Genomic DNA, 19,651 nt, shown 5'->3' with positions numbered 1-19,651 from the left:
ATAAATCGCACACCCTCGTGAACGTGTTCGCTGCTCTAGGGTTAGGGTTTTAGCTTTTTTGGCTTTCTCCGCTGCAGCTCGGGCCGCTCCGCCGCCATGGGGAGAAGTAAGTGGTTGCTCTTCGATCTCTTTTCCTTCTTAATCTCTCCATTTTTTCGTAGTTTTTATCGATCTCTGTATCTAGTTTTTATCGATCTCTGTATCCTAACGTTCGAATCGTTGCAATTACTAGTGTGGTCGATCATTTTTTTTTTTTTTTTTGATGTACTTTGGTTCTTTGATTGTCCGTGGTGAAGTGATCAATCTAAGGATGTTGTTTAATGCTTATTAGGGTTTTGTTGATCTTTATAAGTCGAGGATCCGATTCTAGGTTTTATCTCCTTTGTTTTGAGGTTTAATTTTTCTATCTTTATGCTCTTTTTATGATAAAAAAACGGTGTGGGATTTGAAATCTATGTTTTTGGTATGCATATTGGATCGTTCATCAGAAGCAAAGCAGTGGCTTTCAAAATTTTTTTCTTTTCCTAGTACTAGTATTATTTCAAGTTCAAATGTCCAATTATTGGAGGATTTTTACATGGTATGAATATGGACTCTAACATTGAAATGATGTTGAAGTTGTATCTTAGAGTAAAGAGAAAAATGGATGGACTGTGATATCGATAATAGGAAATGATCGGTGTTTAATGTTTCCATCTAGATCTAAGATTACGATATAGAGTTTTTGGTATTTTGTAGCCTAGTAAAACAGATATTCATTGATAATTATTTCTTGATGTTATTGTGTAACATTAGTTTTTTTTTTTTTTTTTTCGTGTATCCTTAGATGCATTGTTTTGTTAAAAAAAAGAAATTAAACTTTATGGCATATTGTGTGCAGGACCTGCAAGATGCTATCGCCAGATAAAAAATAAGCCCTACCCGAAATCGAGGTACTGCCGTGGTGTTCCTGACCCAAAGATCCGTATCTATGATGTTGGTATGAAGAAGAAGGGAGTCGATGAGTTCCCCTTTTGCGTCCATTTAGTCAGCTGGGAGAAAGAAAATGTTTCTAGTGAAGCCCTCGAGGCTGCTCGCATTGCCTGCAACAAGTACATGACCAAATATGCCGGGAAGGATGCTTTCCATCTTAGGGTTAGGGTTCACCCTTTCCACGTTCTTCGGATCAACAAGATGCTTTCCTGTGCTGGGGCTGATCGGCTCCAAACCGGAATGCGGGGTGCTTTTGGCAAGCCTCAAGGTACTTGCGCTAGGGTTAGCATTGGCCAGGTGCTTCTGTCTGTCCGCTGCAAGGATAGTAACAGCAATCACGCCCAAGAAGCGCTTCGCCGTGCCAAGTTCAAATTCCCTGGTCGTCAAAAGATCATCATCAGCAGGAAATGGTAATTATTTGACGAAGTCTATTTTTTGAAGAAATGATTTGAATTCAAGTTCTATCTGGAATATCTTGAGGTTTTGTATTAGTAGTGCTTGAATAGATCTGTTCAAAGAAGCGCTAGTAGTGTTTTGGTTGAAAATCAACGGCTCCATGTGACTGCAGATGCAGAAGCTTCAAATTAAAGCTTCTGAGCTCTTAACAATTTAATTTGCACGTGCCCAGTGCTGAAAGTTTCTGCCTCTTGAATAGAGAAGCTCTAGAAGCCGGGGCAAACAGACTGCCATAGAAGAGGCTCTCTCTGAATGCCAAATCACAATTGCAAAGTGACTCTGGTTAAATGGGATTCAATTTTTGCCGTGCTAAAAATGTGAGCGTAAAGTAATTGGGCTGGCTTAAAAAATCGAATAAGGCATATCCGTTTTTGTAGATATTCTTTGTTGTTGTTCTTTTTTTGATGTTACCAAAGCTGTTTTTATGCTTTATAACATCAGCATTTGCTAACTTACGTGCTATACTGCTTTATTAACGGTCGTCTTAAACATATAATTCAGGGGATTCACTAAATTTAGCCGCACTGACTATCTGAAGTGGAAAAGCGAGAACAGAATTGTTCCTGATGGTGTCAATGCTAAGGTTTGTGAAAACACCTTCCTTTTTCGTTCTCTTTGTAAAATATTGTCTTTTCTCTGCTCATCCTTCAAGCCTCTGCACTATCATTTGGTGCTAACTTGTTTTTCTATTTTAGCATGTTTTTGCCCATAACCTAGATGAACTGTTGAAACTTGTGTGGGGCAAATGTGTACTTGCTTGAGGTTTATCTCATGCTTTTTATTTGGCATAACTAGATTACGACTTTATCAACTTGTTAGGCTTTATGCAGTCTCATTTGCTTTCTGTTTGCCATCAAAGTTTTGCAATCTATCAAAATATTTTGTAATGATAACTCTGGAGGTCAGTTGGGGTTTTTCTTTTTGGTGGAGTCTGTTGGTGATTATCGAGTCGTCTTGGGTTGTGTTTCTATCATTAAGCCATAAAAGGTCGAGGCATTTGTGCATTTGGCTATCCACTCTTCTGTAGGCCAAAACAGGCAACCTAAAAGTTTATGCAATTTATTTGTACAGTTTGGTAGGAGATTTTTTATTCCAAGAACAGGGATGCATATCTTTCATGAGACTACCAGATTAAGGTCCTAAGCAAGGATTTAAGTGCCGTAGCATGGGTTGTGCCTGAAACTTGCCGACATGGTACGGCACTTTGCGTGTCGAGCTGTGCTGATGCATGCCGGCCGGCCGCAAAAAATACGTGGGTGCCGACACATAATGGCGTCAAATATTTATTTGTTTTTTAGCAACAAAATATTCTAACCATTTATTATGTTTTTTTTTATCAAATTTTTTGAACTTTATTGAGAAAATTACTTACTAATTTAAAGAATAGAGGGTCATCTGTACGAGGGTTGTATTGTGTCAATATCTTGTTCGCACTATTCACATTAACCCTCCTATCCAACTTGTGCTTGTTGGTACAGCGCAGGGATGTTCGCCACCATCCCTGCTATATTCCCCTACCAAATACTACCTCTATAGCTATGGTTCAATTTTTCAAATGGATCATTCTTACTTTAATCGTGCTTTCAAAATCTCTCCTTTCTTTCCACTCCTCCCTTCTTTCCAAAGTTCATCTACAGCAGCTAAGATACTATTCTGTTGACACTTTTTGCAGCTTCTCGGGTGCCACGGCCCGCTTGCTCGTCGCCAGCCTGGACAAGCTTTCCTGCCAGAGACAATTGCAGATGCCTCTTAGATCATGTTCTGTGGAGAAGCACTATCAATAGCTTTTGGTTCTTTAAAGTCTTTAGTACTTGTTTGGTGTCTAAATTTTGCGTTTGGTTTTCCTAACAGACAAAATCTCCTGTGTTCCTCGTTTTTGTTTGTCAAACTGCGCCGCGTGATCTTGTATGCTTGAACTGCTATGTTGGTCGGGGTATCAACCTGGAGCATCTTTTCCCCTTTATGCTTTGCCTTGCAGCTTATAACTAAGCTTCTTCCATGCCTGTGACTATTTCGAACTCGGCAGTGGTACTTCCGGAGCATTCGGGGTTTTGGTGTTGGGCGAACTTATTGCCGTGCTCTTCCGGAAACTTGGAGAGGCCGGTGGCGAGATTGATCGGAGCTATCGGACCATTACGGTTGTCTGATGAGACCAATGTCACGGCTTTAACGTTTTTGTTCGTAAAGTCCATGGGGTGCCTGTCATTTTGTTCGAAGATGGACAAGTCTAACTTTTTATTGCCAGTCTGAATTTTCACGTTTTACAACTAAGTATGCAAAAAAGGAAGAGAAGAGAGGGGTAGAGATTTTTAAAAAATTAATTACTCCACTATTTAAAAAAAAAAGGATTATATATACAATTTCTTTTGTGTCTATCTTTTTTTTTTTTTCTTTCTTTTTTTTTTTTTTTTTTTTTTTTTTTTTTTTTTTTTTTTTGCATAGGGCGTGGAAGTCCAGACTAGCAATAAAGAATAAGGCTCGCCATCGTCGAGCAGGATGCTCCAAGGCGGGCATTGCACGGATACGGATTTTGTGAACAAAAATGCTAAGACCTGACACCAAGCTGGGTTTTATTGGAGTTGATGTGAGCCTATTTTATCAAACCGGGTTTTATTGGAATTGATATTGCTTATTTTATCAAAATTAGCAAAAATTGGAATGTTTGGGATGCAGCTGCAGTAGAATAATGAATACGAAGGTTAAGTATCCAGACGTAAAAAAGAAATTTTTAAAAAAAACTGCAAATATTAATTCTGTGGGATAATTGCCTATATATTTCTTGTATGTAAATATTTCATTTATCCCTTTTTTTTTTCTTTTTAAAATACTCCTCATATGTTTCACCGTTATTGCAAAATATCCCTGCAGTTATCTCCTGTTAAGTTAATCTGGATTAAACGTGAGTTAAATATCTACCACAGTTAAAAAAAAATAAAATGCCAATTTTGTCCTTAACTTAAGGGCAAATAAGAAAGATTGGGCAAATAAAAAAGATTGGTGACGGTAGAGGGATATATTGGAAAAGACCAAAAGTTAAAATACTTTTTGTAAGACCAAAAGTTCAAATATATTTTTGTGCCCTTGACTTTAAGGGCAAATAAGAAAGACAGTGATGGTGGAAGGGTATATTTGAAAAGACAAAATAGTAATTTTATAGAGATAACAGAGTTATTAACAGATTTTAACTCTAAGGGTATATTAGAAATAGGTTGGAACGTAGGAGGGGTATTTTCAATATTAGCCTTCTAAGAGGAGTAAATCAGAAAGTCGGGAACTTTTGAAGAGTATGTAAGTAATTGCCCCTTTTATTTTAGTACATTGTGATTTAAAGTGTATTAATTAATTTAGTGTTCGTGGTTTTTTTTTTATTATTTTCTTCACTAATTTTTTTTAATTAAATTAGTGATAAAGTTAAAACTAAAAAATACTAAAGTGAATATTTGATAAACCTAGGTGGGGTTTCTGAAGTATATTTTAAACCACATGATGCTAAAGTGAGAGCGTATAAAACCACAGGGGTGGTATTTTAAGTTTACCCTTAAAAAATAAACTTAAGAGGACCAGAAAGAAAACATGAGTAAAGGTTATGGAATTTGAATGTTTTATAAAATTTTACTTCTAAATTGAGCGACTATTTAAAACTTTTCGGTCTATTTGATAAAATAGTAAGATAAAATTTTACATTGGAAGTAAAATTTTGTATTTTGTCAATACCCCTCTAAAGTTCAGAATATCATAAATGGCCTTCTGTAGATACAAAAATAAGGATGATTGCTTATATACCCCTCAAAACCTCTAAAATATCTTATTTATTTATCCCTATATTTTTTTTGTTTTAAATATATCTCTCATATGTTTCTCTGTTATTCAAAAATACACCTGTTGTTAGTGCATGTTAAGTTATTTCGAATTAAATTTAAGTTAAATTTCTACTATAGTTAAAAAATAATAAAATATCTATTTTGTCTCTAACATAAGGGCAAATAAGAAAAGCTGGTTGGTGGTAGAAGGGTATATTTGATGGGCAAAAAAATAATTTCACATAGATAACAGTTGTTACTAATAGTTCACCTAATAGAATTTAACTCTAGAGGTATATATATGAAAGATTTAAAAATTTTTAAAAAATATTTTTAATATTAATTTTCTAAGAAAAATAAATAAAAAATTAAAAACTTTTTAGGAATATAAAAGCAATCGCCTGAAAAAAAATATTCATGAGACCTCTCTTAATAACCTTTTGTCAAAAATGACCATCATAGTTATTACATGCCATTTTAATCCCTATTTATATGGCACATTAAATACATCTTTTAAAATTGTAGGAAGCCCCACAACTAATACGCAATTTTGAAATGCGCCCTCAACTGAATTTCTTTTTTTATTGAGACATCTTCAACTTTTGATTTTTTTTGAACTTTTATTCTTTTGATTGAGTCCTCCTTATCTTTCTAACCTTTTTGCAATTATGTGATTTTAATCCAAAAAATTAGAGATTTTATCAAACTTCTTGGTGATTTTATCAAATTTAATGATATTGTTCACTTTTCAGTGAATAAAACTAGACTAATTGACGATTTGTAACTCATACGATTATTAAATTTGATAAACTTTTCAACTTCAGAATTTTTAAAAAAAATATTAGACAGTGTCAACCACAAAAAAAGGACAAAAAAAAGAAGAAAAGATGTTAAGGGCTCAATATCAAATTCGCCTATAGTTGAGGGGCCTTCATACATATTAAGGTACCCCGCATCACCAAATCATAAGGGTAAGATCGTCATTTCATAAGTTGACTCCTATTTAATGATGTTTTAACAGTAGGGATAATCATAATATATTTTTATATTTATATTTGAAGGGATGTACCTAATATTTTAACTTTTGCAGTGACATATATGTAATTTATAAGTTTTAGAGGGGTATCGATGAGATTGCGCCACTAATAAAATAGCTATTAAGTAATAAACTTAAAAGTTATTACATAATTTTTAATTTCTTAGATGGTAAAAATAATAATTCTATCATTGTCATCGACTAGCTTTATAAAATAATCACATTTATCTCTCTCTCCAATAGTTTATTAAAAAACAAAAGATTAATTTCATACAGGTCCCTACAAATATAGTGAATGACAAATATATCTCTATAAAATTCAACTTTTATATATTGTCTCTATAAAAGTCCTGATGTTTTCAATATGTTCCTGCCGTTAGAATCTATTAGAAAAATTTAGTTAACCATATGTTAAATACTTAACCTTGATTAGTTTTTTATATTTTCACTCTTTATATTATACTGTTATAATTTTTGAAGGGATATATTTGTGATAACAAAATTGAAAATATAAATGGTTTTCTAATGGTTCTCTAATGGTTACAAATCAGAGGAACATATTTGAAAATATCAGCACTTTTTTAGAAGCAACATATGAAAGTTGAACTTTGTAGGAATATATTTGTCATTCACTATGTTTGTAGGGACCTGTACGAAATTAACCAAAAAAAATAAAATTAGGAGTTCGATAATTGATTAAAATAATTATATAGTTTTAAAGTTTAATCTTTATTTCAATTAAGCTTCTATTATTTCAGATACTATTAACTCTATAAAAACTGTTTCTTTACAATGGAAGCTATTTTTAACAGTAAAAACTTAATTAAAAAAAATGCAAAGTATGAGTTTGGATGATAAAAAATAAAGGGATAATTTCATACATCTCCGTGTAAACATATCATAATGCAAATATATCTCTACAAAATTCGATAAGATTGTCAGAAAAAAAAAAAAACTTTTACTATAACATCGATATTATAAGTTATTTAGAATATTATCTTTATGTGCTGTTGATATGTTAGATATAATACGTTACATAAAAGTTACGTTCATCTTTTTCTCTAAATTTTATTTCAGCATTATAATAATTAGTTACACTAAACATTTCGTTAAATTTAATGGCATAATTAATTGTTAACTGTTAATTAAATGATTAGGTAGTCAATGATTCAAATCCAAAATACGGTAAACGACTTATCATACTTTTTAGCTCGTATAATATCAATCACTCGTATAGTATAAAATATAAACTAGAGCTGTTGATTTAGCTCGCTATTCATGAGCTAGATTGTGAGATCGATTGCTCATTTAATAACCGAATCAAATGAGATACATTTTTTAGCTCGAAATCTTAATAAGTAAAACATGAATTAGAGTCAACTCGCTAGCGTTCAGCTCGCTGTAGCTCGTGTGTGTAGTACAAATTTTTACTATTTAAATTATTCTAGACCCACAGAAACGTAAAAAGATATATATTTTATGAATTTTAATTATTAAATTAAGATTCTAATTTTTTTTTTATTTTCCTTCAACTTTTCATCCGGTAGTAGGATTGACGGTCAGTAAGTTGTTCGGCTCGTTAATAAACGCCAAACACAAATTGAATTTTTTAACTTTATAATGAACACGAGACAGTCCCAGATCACTCGTGTTCGGATCATTGACGGTCATAGCATGAATGTGGCAGTATAAACGCTTATTTTTATAAAATAAAATTTTCACATATCAAATTTAGAGAGAAAAAATATTCAGAGTTGACGGTCCATTTCAAAATCATCAATTGGTGAGGGGGTTTTCCATACATTGTCACCATATATATATATATGAATTATCTATAAAACTATATGAAAGCTCAATACCGAGCTGACATGGCATGCCCTCTATATTTTAGGGAAATAGACTTCATTTTTAAAATTTTTATTCTATTTTTATGAAGTGTTTCCGCCTCCTCACATTCCTATTCGTTATCTTATAATTAATGTGTTCACACCTTTCTTATTTTCAATCGTGTTGTCACCTCCTCACATTCCTACACAACATTTTATAATTGTGTTCACACTTTTCTTATTTTCAGTTTCTTTACTATGCAATTTTACGATGCCGCCGCTTCGCCTTCCCACCGGTTATCTCGCCTTCCCATATGTCGTCCTCCAATTAATGAGTTTCCATGGTTGTCTTTGGTTTTGAAATGTCTTCTCTCCCTCTCCATCTCTCTCTCTCTCTCTCTCTCTCTCTCTCTCTCTCTCTCTTTAGATTTGACACGCTCCTACATGCCGACTCCGCTGTCGCTCTTCGCCGCCCTGCTACTACTGAAGAGGCTGTTGTTACTATTACCATCGCCGAAAATGGGGTTGCCAGACCTATCCTCACCGCCATCAGTGAGAACCCTTTGGTGGGTGTGGCGAGTGTAGCGCGCGAGGGCACGGGGTTAGAAAGAATAGGGGTTGGATCGTACGGTAGAGGAAGACGAGGTGGATGAGCCAGCAGCACCAGCGTTGTGGTGGTAGTGGTGGAGGACGACAATCTTGGCACAGGCAGTGCCGTTGATCGAGATAATGGCGGGGTAACAAGAACACTCAGAAGCTTCCAGATATGCATCGCTTTCTACCTAATGTAGAGTTACTAATAGCATTTCTTCTAGATATTATTTATTAAAGGTAACTTTCTCTTCTTTAATTCCTACCCTTTATTTCAAAATGTATCAAAATTAATCGAGTTAAATTTTAAAAAGTATAAACTGATCAATGTTTTTGCTTTTAAGTGAATCAAATGTGCCATAAAATTCATGTTTTATCAATGCATCGGAATGAACTTTAGACAATATATGGATAAGATGAACTAAAATACTTCAACAATCAAAAAGTGATATACTCACAAACACTTCTACAAAATATTTTTCCAAATTCTATTCTTGAAGGAAATTGTGAGAGTTTCATACTATTTTGAATTGAACCCTTTAAGTTTTGCTATGCTATTTTCAAATTCTGTGATTATCTTGATTGTAATCTCTAGCTTGAAAGAAAAGTAACCGTAAATAAATTGGGTTTTTCTCTTTTTGTATATTTATCCCTAAATAATATGTCAAATAATAATTTTTAGGTCTGTCTCTACAATTTTACATATTAGTAGGGGTGCTTATACAAAGAAAAGAAAAAAAAAAAACCTAAATTGGTCCATTTGAGTAACTTTCGCGACGGGGAGAATGAGAGCCAAACGGCGGCCGTACAATCAGATTATGATATGACTGTCATGGACTACTCCCGACATTATGAGGGTGCTGTTTGCTCACTATGGAGATGATCCATCATTGTTTAAGATCAGGATCCTAATTTACTGCTTCTATAAAAATCGATCATATGCTTTTATGAAATTGACCGCTGCATCGCGCGGGTACCTTCGCTAGTATTATATTATTATGGATAAACTTCAAATACCACCCCTGTAGTTTCGTAATTTTTTACTTTAATATCCTGTGATTTAAAATGTATCAATTTAGTACCATGTGGTTTAACTTTTACTAGTTAAGTCACCCGTGCGTTGCGGCGGGTCGATCCTGCGAAAGAAAAATAATAACTGCATAATTAAAAAAATAAGATAAAGAACTAACAGTATATTTATAATAGTGTTCAATTTTAGAACTAACAAAATATTTGAAATTTGCAATCATTGCATATTTTACTAATTCAAAAAATCTAAAAACCAATGATATATCTATATGAGAGAACTATAAAAAATCTCACATGAAAAAAGAACTAAGCAGTGACTAACAAATATATAAAAAATTATACCATATTTGTAACTATAAGCTTGCAAATCAGATAAAAAAGAGTGCAAAAAATGAAAAAAAAGATGCATGCAAGATATAGCAATATATTAGTTAGTAACATTAGAAAATATAGAGAAGAAATATCAATAATAGCAAGTGTAAAATTTTATACTTGATGTAGAAAAAAATAAAAAAAAGGTGTTGATATTTATTAGCTGAAATTTTAATTTTGCTATATTGACTATTGAAAAATAGGATTAATTCATGGGATAAAATTTTACACTTGCTGTAAGCAAAAAAAAAAAAAAATTGTTGAAAAAAANTAACTCAAGTATCAAGAAATGGTATCGCAACAATCGATAGGCTTTTAATTGTGGTATTAATTCATAATTATTATTATTATTCAACTCTTACATCATCTACAAATATGATTTGATAACTAAATTAGCGGTCTAGAATATGCATTTTAAATTTTATGCGAAAAATTTAAAAGTAGTCTCAACAACTCACTTTCACATCCAAGCATATAGATGGGAGGAAAAATAAGAGAGAGAGATCTAACACTGAAATATAATATGAAATTTTAGGACTTGTAATTTAATTTAGGGCTATTTGGCAACTTCTTATTTCATTGTATTCATATTTTTACGATGGTAATTCTTTAGTATAGCATATTTATATTTGCCGACATTTTTAAATGCTTTCAAATGTGCGAAAAAAAGATCTTAAATATGTTGGGGAAATACCGCAACATAAATCGAATTGTGATTAAAATTTAACTAATTTTGTGATAAAAATAAATAAATCAAACTTATAGATAAATGCAAACATCTCAATAAAATTTTGATCTTATCCGGAAGCGTGTTAGGCACTGCCCTAAGGTGTATTCCCGTCCTTACGTGCGGGATTAACCGGAAATAACACCCGAAGGTACGACCGGAATTCCACCTCCTGCGAGCACGATCGAAAGAGGTTGACGAAAATTCTTTCAGCACCCGGTAGATAAGAAAAAAATATTAGAAAATAAAATAATGAATAGATAAAGATTAACCAATTATCTAATATCATTCTTAACAGAGGAGAAAAAGAGATAATATATAGATTATCTAATATCATTCTTAATAAGGGAGAAAAAGAAATAATATATAGAGAAGAGAATTCACGTTCTTTCTCGAGAAAGGAGCAGAACCCATGCAACGGAATGGGATTCCGTTTGGCGGGCAACGAAATGGGATTCCGTTTGGCGGAAGAAACACGGAACGGAAAAATATCCCGTTAGTTTCTTTTTCATTAAGAAAGATAATAAAAATAAATAATTAAATAAATTATAAAAATAATAAATAACGATAAATAATAAATAAATAATTTAAAAATTCAAATAGAATAAAATTCAAATTTTAAAATTTTGAGTTTTTAACCAACAATCCCCCACAAAACTCAAAATTCTTAAAATACAAATTAAAGTCAGAAAAGAAAAATACTGGGTGTTTATACATGCAATGGGTGAGGTATCATTAAGAGACTTAACCTCACTTAGGGTATGTTTGGTTTATGATTAGAATAGGAATGGAAAATAAAATTGGATTGCTTTGGAATGGAAAATGGAATGACGAATCATCCAAAAATGTTTGGTTCATTATTGGAATGGAAATCATAATGAAAATTTAAAATTTTTTACAGAGGGTTTTGATTAAGAGAGAGAAAAGTGATAAAGGGAGAGGAGGTATGTGTTGATGAAAGAAGATTTTGAATAGTTTACTTTGGAATGAGCAAATCCGGGATTCAAAGCCGGATTGGATCATAAATGGATTTGGCCATTCCCATTCCGGAGTGGAATCGAAATCGGAATCCGATTCCTATAAAACAAACATCAACTATCGGAATCAATGAATTCCATTCCGATTCCATACTCTAAAATAGGTGATCCAAACATGCCCTTAGTGTAAACAATTTTCATCAGAAGGAATCGGAGTGAATCGGGTCTTGAACTACGTTCCTTTGATCCTGACTTCAACCACCACATACACAGTACAAAATTCTCCGTTACGTGTCTGTGCGTTAATGGCCATGACGGTATCTTGATTTTTCATAAGAGTTTCTATAGATAGCCCATATTACATAGTCGCGGCTACATACGGATACTCTTATATAGGTGGTTTCCTCTAGGGATATGTGTACAACAGTCACATCTCGCGAAAATTACTGCCTTGGATCCCATTAAGAGCTTTTAGCTCAACCTAATCCACTAAACAGAGCACTACTCACTATGGGAATGGGGTTGAAACTAAAGCTCTTCTATAAAATTTGTATAAAGTGCTCTTTGGCCAACCTGATAGCTTGTTTTTACCACATTGAACCTTCTTCAAAAGATCTCCTATCATAAAGGTTGGGTTCTCACTGCAGGAAAGCCCTTTACATGCAAAATCCCATCCCTCTCGATGACAGCAGGACCATAGTCCTCTTCAGGCCTTTCATTAAGTAAACTGCAAAATTTCTTATCAGATCTGACAAAACTGAAATAAATAATAGCATACAAAGTTGGCAATCTAATAAATTTCTATTTCAATATATATATATATATATATATATATATATATATATAANAACTTTCCATGTAACTACAAAACAAAGTACAGTATAAGTTATTATTCTTATTGATTTTTCAATGCAATGTGAACTTCTAATTGATTCATTCTTATGTGCATGCTCTTTTTCGACTATTTGATTGTTCTTCAGATATTTCTGGGCTAGCTTGCGAGTTGTTGATGAAAACAATATAGAAAATATTTATTTATGGTAACATTCCTGAATGCAATAACTCAGCAATGTAAGATAGCTTGTATGAGTATTTTGTGCTGTGCCATTGCCCATGATCACGTCCAAGTACTTGGTGTTCGGCTACACGCGGCGCACGATCCCCTCCCAGTTGTCCCCCGAGCACTCCGCGGCGATCCGCTGGGCTAGTTCGGGCTCTGGCTTGGTCAGGAGCTCTCCGACGGCCTTGCAGACGAAGGGGTCGGTGACAATGGCAGGGTTCAGGGTTCCGGTGGATAAGCCGTGACAGATTTGGGGCCGGTGGAGGCAGAGGAAGTGGAGGGCGCGGAGAACTGAAGGCGAAGACGGCGCCGATGTGGAGGACATCGGCGGAGAGGAGGAGGCCGCAGAGCATTTGCGCGTACATGCTCTAGAAGGGGTCGGGGCAAAGGATGGCGGCGGTGGGGTTGGTGTAGACGTTGTAGGGGTCACAGGGGCGCGCGTCGACGCGAGATCTGGAAGGGAGGAGAGAGAAGGTGGAAGGAGGACCGCGGAGAGAAGACGTAGGTGAGATGAAGAGAGAGAATGAGAGAACATTGGGTTGGGGGGTAGGGAAGTGGGGAGCGGGAGATGAGGGGACGCCGGGTTGGGGAGGAGGGGGAGCGGGAGTCGAGGGGACGTCGGGTTAGGGGGGAGCGGGAATCGAGGGGACGTCGGGTTGGGGAGGAGGAGGAGCGGGAGTCGAAGGGACGTCTCGTGAAGGATCAAAAGAGAGAAGAAAAGATTAAGAATAAATAAAAAAAAATAAAAAATAAATAAATTCCAAAAAATTGTGGTTTTGCCACGTCAGCTTTAAATCATGGGGATTAATATAGAGTTTATAGATGTTTTCGTCAGCTCCTCTATTAACATTTCGTTAAATTATATACAAAAAAACTTCAGATGACGTAGGTTTATTGAATATTCACTTCAGTACCTTTTAGTTTTAACTTTGTCACTGATTTAATAAAAAAAATAACGAAGGGGATAATAAAAAGAGAAAAATAAAATCATGGAACACTAAATTGATACACTTTAAACTATAAGGTATGAAAATAAAAAAGTGTAAAATCACAGGGTGGTATTCGAATTTTTCCCTATTGTACGCGAGAGACCCCTTTACCCATTTTATCCTTTGCAATTCCACTCTCTCTCTCTCTCTCTCTCTCTCTCTCTCATCAATTCGAATCGAAGCCCCAAATCAATTCGATTCACCCCCTACGAATTCGAACTCTTCAATCGAAAAAAGAATTTCTTTGTTTCTTTTTCTTTTTTTTTTACCGATTTTTTCGCTGTGGATTCGCTCCGATTCAGTGGGCGCGTACCTAGTTTTCCGCCTTTTCCGATCTATTTAATTACTATATATATTTTTTTACGAAGAATATTCGAATCCTAAAAGAGGAGGTTTTCACGCCATCTGGGGTTTCGTCCCACTAGGATCGCGTTCGTGCGTTGATTTGCTGTCGAATTTGGCCGAGAATTCGATGATTCTGGAGCTGTTGGATCTCGCATTTTGAGGTTTTTATGAGTTCCTCTCTTTGATTGTCTTTGATTTTGGATGATTGAATTGGGAATTAGGGTTTTGATGAGATTCTGTTTATGCAAATACTAATTTTTCGATGTTTTCCTCGAGAAATTTGATAGTTTTGGAGCAGTTTGACTTCACAATTGAGGGCTTTTTTAGGGTTCCTCTCTGATTCTCTTGCATGTTGTGATAATCGAATTGGGAGTTGGGGTTTTGGTGGTATTCGATTTATGATCGAGAAATTGTTTAACCTGTTAAGCGAATTTCCTCTAGAATTTGGTGCTTTTGGATCTGTTGGATCTAGCCGCGGCTGTATTAGGGTTTAATAAATCTTTCGAAATGGGGAGTTAGGGTTTTGATGGGTTTCATTTTACGCAAAGAGGAAGTAAACAATATGTTTGAGAAGAAGGCACGTTTGCTATCATATCTGGTAACAGTTTGGCAATTAAGATCTCATTTTTCAGTTACGAATCGTTCTTATGCGTTTATTGAATTCATCAAACATTTCATTTTGGCCATGATAGTTTTGTTTTACTACTCATAATTGGGAGTTGTGTAGATCGAACTTGATGGATCTTACTTTCTATTGCATTTGAATGAGGCATTTGATTGGTAAATTGGTTATTCTTGAAACATCTCGATTATCTGAATGTCTTTTTATTGCTTTCATATTTTGCAAAATTAGCTGTTGAATAATGGTTTGATAATCTTTATTTGTTCTGCAGTTGCGGATCTCCTCAGATGCCTGTTTGATCGAGCGTTAAGATATCTTCTCATTTAGAATTGCATAATGACTGAGTCATAGTCAAAGGGAAAAATTTGGGAACCTTTAGTTTCGCACAATTCTATGTATATTCTTCAAAGGTTGGTGGATTCAGAGGCTTGGTTTGCTGATATGAAGAGATTGAAGAAGAATTTGTGACACCTATGTTACAGCCCAACTTGTCTGAGTTGGTTAATTTCTGAACGCGTTTGTTCGTCAGTTTGTCTTTCTCACGGAAGGGCAGAGTTTCGAATTGGGTATAGTGTTCAAGGAGAAGATTGAATGTTCCCTTCATATTAGCCGATGTACAGATAATTCTAATCTGTTCCGAGGCAAAAGATCTCCAGAGTTTTTTTTAATATTTGATATATCATTTCTTTTGATGGCCCAAAGGATAGAAATTGTTTTGCCTTTTCTGCTTTTCTTTCTCGTGTTAAATGGCCATACATTGGCGGAGTCTGAGAAGGAAATTGTTCACAGAATTCGAACTGCTCCTCACAGAAACATCGAGAATAAAGTTAATGATGGAACTGTTACAGCTGGGTTTGATAATTTCCAATCATTTGGAGAGAGGGAGGTTGGTCGGAGCAGAGTGTCGGTGTCAACTGTTGCATGGCTTACTCTTGCCATGGCCGCGGCAACTGGGCTGGGAGCGATCCCTTTTTTCTTTGTGGAGTTGGAGGCCCAATGGGCTGGTGTGTGTAATGGCTTGGCTGCTGGGGTGATGTTGGCCGCAAGCTTTGATCTTGTTCAGGAAGGCCAGGATTACGGTGGTGGAAACTGGGTGGTTGTTGGGCTTTTAAGTGGAGGGATCTTCATTTGGCTTTGTAAGAAGGTATAAAGTGTCGATAAAAGAAAGGTTGAAATCCATGTTTATATTCTCAACCTAAATGGTTGAGCATATTATGTTATTTTTAGTTTTGTAGCTTGCCAGCATAAAATGTGTTCAGTTTACAACTTCATTTACTTAGATAGCCATATTTGTCTCTGATCATATGTGCATGCATATCACTTGATTGAATTGCTTCTTTGTGTTCTTCTAATTGTTGGTAATTTTCTAATTGTAATGCAATTGTTGCACTACATGCATGCTCAGCTTGGCAATGTTTTCTTACCTTCTTTTATGTTTTCAAACTATTTTCCTTAGGAGAAAACAACGAAAACAAGGTCGAATATCTGTAATTTGGATATCCTCCATTCTTCAGTTATCTTTTTATTCTTCACTTTAGATACCAAAGTATCTTGTAATTTAATCACATCGTTCAACCCTTGCATTTGAAATTAGACTTTTTGTTAATTTTGGTGAGTGGTCATGCAATGTCTTACAGTGTCAATTTTGGTGTGACATGTCCTACTTATCTTTCATAGACATTGAATCGCACATAATAATGTATTTAACTAATGTTGTTCTTTGCTGTGCAGTTTCTTGAACAATATGGAGAAGTAAGCATGCTGGACATTAAAGGTGCCGATGCTAGTAAAGTAATACTTGTGGTTGGAATAATGACACTTCATTCTTTTGGAGAGGGTTCAGGCGTTGGGGTGTCCTTTGCTGGATCAAAAGGACTTTCTCAAGGAATTCTGGTAACCCTAGCAATAGCTGTGCACAACATACCTGAAGGTTTAGCTGTGAGCATGGTTCTTGCTTCTCGAGGGGTCTCCCCGCAAAATGCCATGTTGTGGAGTTTCATTACATCATTGCCTCAGGTAAACTTTGTCCATTGCAGTTATCATTATCAAATTATTTGTCTTATTTTCTTGAACTGAAGAATATGTTGTCTGTCTACATTCTTCTGTATTCTTCTACAAAAATCTGGTTTCAAACTGAATTAAACCAATTCTGGTTATAAAAATTAGTTAAATTATCAGCAACAAAAGATAAATTACTCACATTAAATTTACAAGTAGAAAAGTATTGTCTGGTCAGAGAGTTTGGGACTCGCATCCTCTCCAAAAAAATCTAAGGTTTACCACTGCAACAACTATCCACACTAGTATAGTTGCTTCTACTTACTGATAAATCAAGCAGGCCCCACTATGAGAAAAATGGGTTTAAGAGTTGAAAACTTATCATATTTGACCACTGTATAGGTCAAACATATTTGCTCCAAAAACAGACCAACCGAATCGTGCACACTCCTTTTAATTGGCCAAGCAGCTAACATTGAACACAAAGGGTCCTTTTTTTTTTCCAGTAAATTATGGTTCTAGTTGGACTAAATTTGATTGCAAATTTGTCTTAACTCCTGTTCTCGGAGCTTGTTTTTTATAAAAATGTTGAGAAGACTGGCAGGTTTTGCAAGTGCTCTTCATTTAAAGTAATTCAAAATTTATGTTGCCACAGCAATTTATTTTCTGCATAATTAATGAACTTGTTTTTGAACTTGAAAATTGTTCTCCCTTCTGGTTTCCCTCTAAGAATATAAATGCCATGCCCTGCTGAACATAATAAGCAATGATGACAGCTTGTGTAACACCTCTATTTTCCATTCCGAGTTTCAATTACGAAAATAACTTTGGCTTCGTGTTATTTTTCAGCCCCTTGTAGCTGTTCCATCGTTCCTTTGTGCCGATGCATTCCACAAGGTCCTTCCATTCTGTACGGGCTTTGCTGCTGGATGCATGATATGGATGGTGATTGCTGAGGTCCTCCCTGATGCTTTCAAGGTAATTAAAACTTACTGACCCCCCCTTTGTTCCATACAGTTAGCATTAGAATCTAATTTTGGGGTTGGCTACTTCATTTCTGTGCCTCATTCTTCCGTCTTTCAAGTGCAACATAATATATATCTTTTCTATTTCCTTTCCAGGAAGCTACTCCATCTCAAGTTGCTTCTGCCGGCACACTTGCTGTTGCTTTCATGGAAACTTTAAGCGTAGTGCTTCAGGGGTTTAGCCATGGATACAAGTAAGCTCCAGTTTTCATTACTCAATACAGTTTTTTCAGTAAAATTTTGATCTATACGGGTTTATCAGAAAAGAGACAAGCTTCTGCTATTAACTATTTAATCCATGTTACAGATCCGAAGATGCCTCAGGCTTCTTGGTGTCATTTCTGTTCGGTCTTGGCCCGCTTTTTGGCGGCATCACCCTTGTTGCCTTCACTCTTGCTTTCCACCTGCCGCATACTCTCCTAACCGGTGTGGCTTCTGGCATTGCCTTTCTCCTCGCGGCATGGCGACCCTTACAACTACTCGCTGCCTCAAAAATGGGCTTCTTTTCCCTCCTCACTATCCTTTTCTCAGGCTCCGTTTTCTACCATGCAGCCACATCCAGCATATTAAACCTGGTACAGCGCAAGAAGGCCTCCGTCAATGATTTCCCGCATTCTTCTACCCTTTCTTTAAGTGCACTAACTTTGCAATCATTCTTGGCGTGCGGGGCCATCTCCCTACACGCCCTAGCCGAAGGGCTAGCCCTGGGGGTGGCAGCCCCCAAAGCTTACGGCCTCGGCCGCCACATGGTACTCCCGGCCTCCCTTCACGGCTTGCCACGTGGTGCTGCCGTCGCCAGCTGCATATTCGGCGCCACCGACAGCTGGCGGGCTGCCCTGGCTGCCGCTGCCCTAACTGGGTTCGCAGGTCCCACCTCAGCTATCGGTGCGATACTTGCAGGCATCGACTACAACGGGCTCGACTATTGGATGGTGTTTGCTTGCGGGACGTTGATCCCTAGTTTCGGGCGGGTGTTTAAGCGGTCGGTGAGGTTGGATGCCAGGAAGAGTTACTACGGGCTTTTGATGGGGTTAGGGTTTGCGTGCCTGTGTTTAACGTCGACTAGGTTGGTTTGCTTACATACGCCTTACTGCAATTCAGCTCCGGAGGCGGTCAAATAACTCTTGTTTGCTGTGTGCCCTCGTTACCGGATTTGGCAGAGAGATGCAGGTACAGTTGCAGAAGTAAGAAGAGGAAAAGCCCCTTGCCCCTTGATATGGTTAATGAGGAATCATACTGTAACTATGATATTCGCCATGTAATATTTAGGGTTATTTTCGTGTCAGCGCAAGTAGATTACAGGATCCACATAATGGATGGAGAAAGGATTATTGATTGATCCTTCTTTCTGACGAAATGCGATGCTATATTCGATTATGTTCTCTCATGATGTATATACGATCGAAGGTCTATATCACATCTGTTTTATTAGAGGCATCAATTTTACTGCAAGTGTTTCGATTGTGCGACAAGATATAAGAGCTGTGCCCTAGTTTTAGACTAAGCCATTTTCTATGACATTTTGGAGATTGTGAATCAGCAGCATTCCGATATGTTTGATACCTTTCTACTATATTTTTGGATCTGTATCCTGCAGTCTGATATGTTTGGTACCTTCCTACTATATTTTTGGATCTGTCTTATGCATTCTGATATGTTTGATACCTTTCTACTATGTTTTGGATGTTTATTCTGCATTCTGATATGTTTGATACCTTTCTACTATTTTGGACCTGTATCCTGCATTCTGATATGTTTGATACCTTTCTAGTGCTGGAATGGTAAAATTTGAGACTAAAAGTTTGCTGAATGATCCCTTTTTGTAT

At 35.9% G+C, this 19,651-nt stretch overlaps 2 protein-coding genes across 3 annotated transcripts; both read left to right on the top strand.

Moving 5' to 3' along the window:
* Positions 1-3,391, top strand: LOC109728371 (60S ribosomal protein L10). The gene is made up of 4 exons (XM_020258764.1): positions 1-106; positions 881-1,382; positions 1,930-2,011; positions 3,101-3,391. Exons 1-4 carry the CDS (start codon positions 97-99, stop codon positions 3,179-3,181), a joined length of 675 nt encoding a protein of 224 aa, XP_020114353.1. The 5' UTR covers positions 1-96; the 3' UTR covers positions 3,182-3,391.
* On the top strand, positions 13,962-19,480 carry LOC109727797 (putative zinc transporter At3g08650). Of its 2 annotated transcripts, none has more exons than XM_020257977.1 (6): positions 13,962-14,341; positions 15,074-15,946; positions 16,534-16,818; positions 17,650-17,778; positions 17,922-18,019; positions 18,133-19,480. In XM_020257977.1, the coding sequence occupies exons 2-6, from the start codon at positions 15,494-15,496 to the stop codon at positions 18,944-18,946; spliced, it is 1,779 nt and encodes a 592-aa protein (XP_020113566.1). In that variant the 5' UTR covers positions 13,962-14,341; positions 15,074-15,493; the 3' UTR covers positions 18,947-19,480. The 2 variants fall into 2 exon arrangements, with proteins under 2 accessions (XP_020113566.1, XP_020113567.1); XM_020257978.1 differs by lacking the exon at positions 13,962-14,341 and adding an exon at positions 14,373-14,778.

The sequence above is a fragment of the Ananas comosus genome, linkage group 23, assembly GCF_001540865.1.
Source record: "Ananas comosus cultivar F153 linkage group 23, ASM154086v1, whole genome shotgun sequence".
Lineage (NCBI taxonomy): Eukaryota > Viridiplantae > Streptophyta > Magnoliopsida > Poales > Bromeliaceae > Ananas > Ananas comosus.
This window is presented reverse-complemented; position numbering and strand designations above follow the sequence as displayed.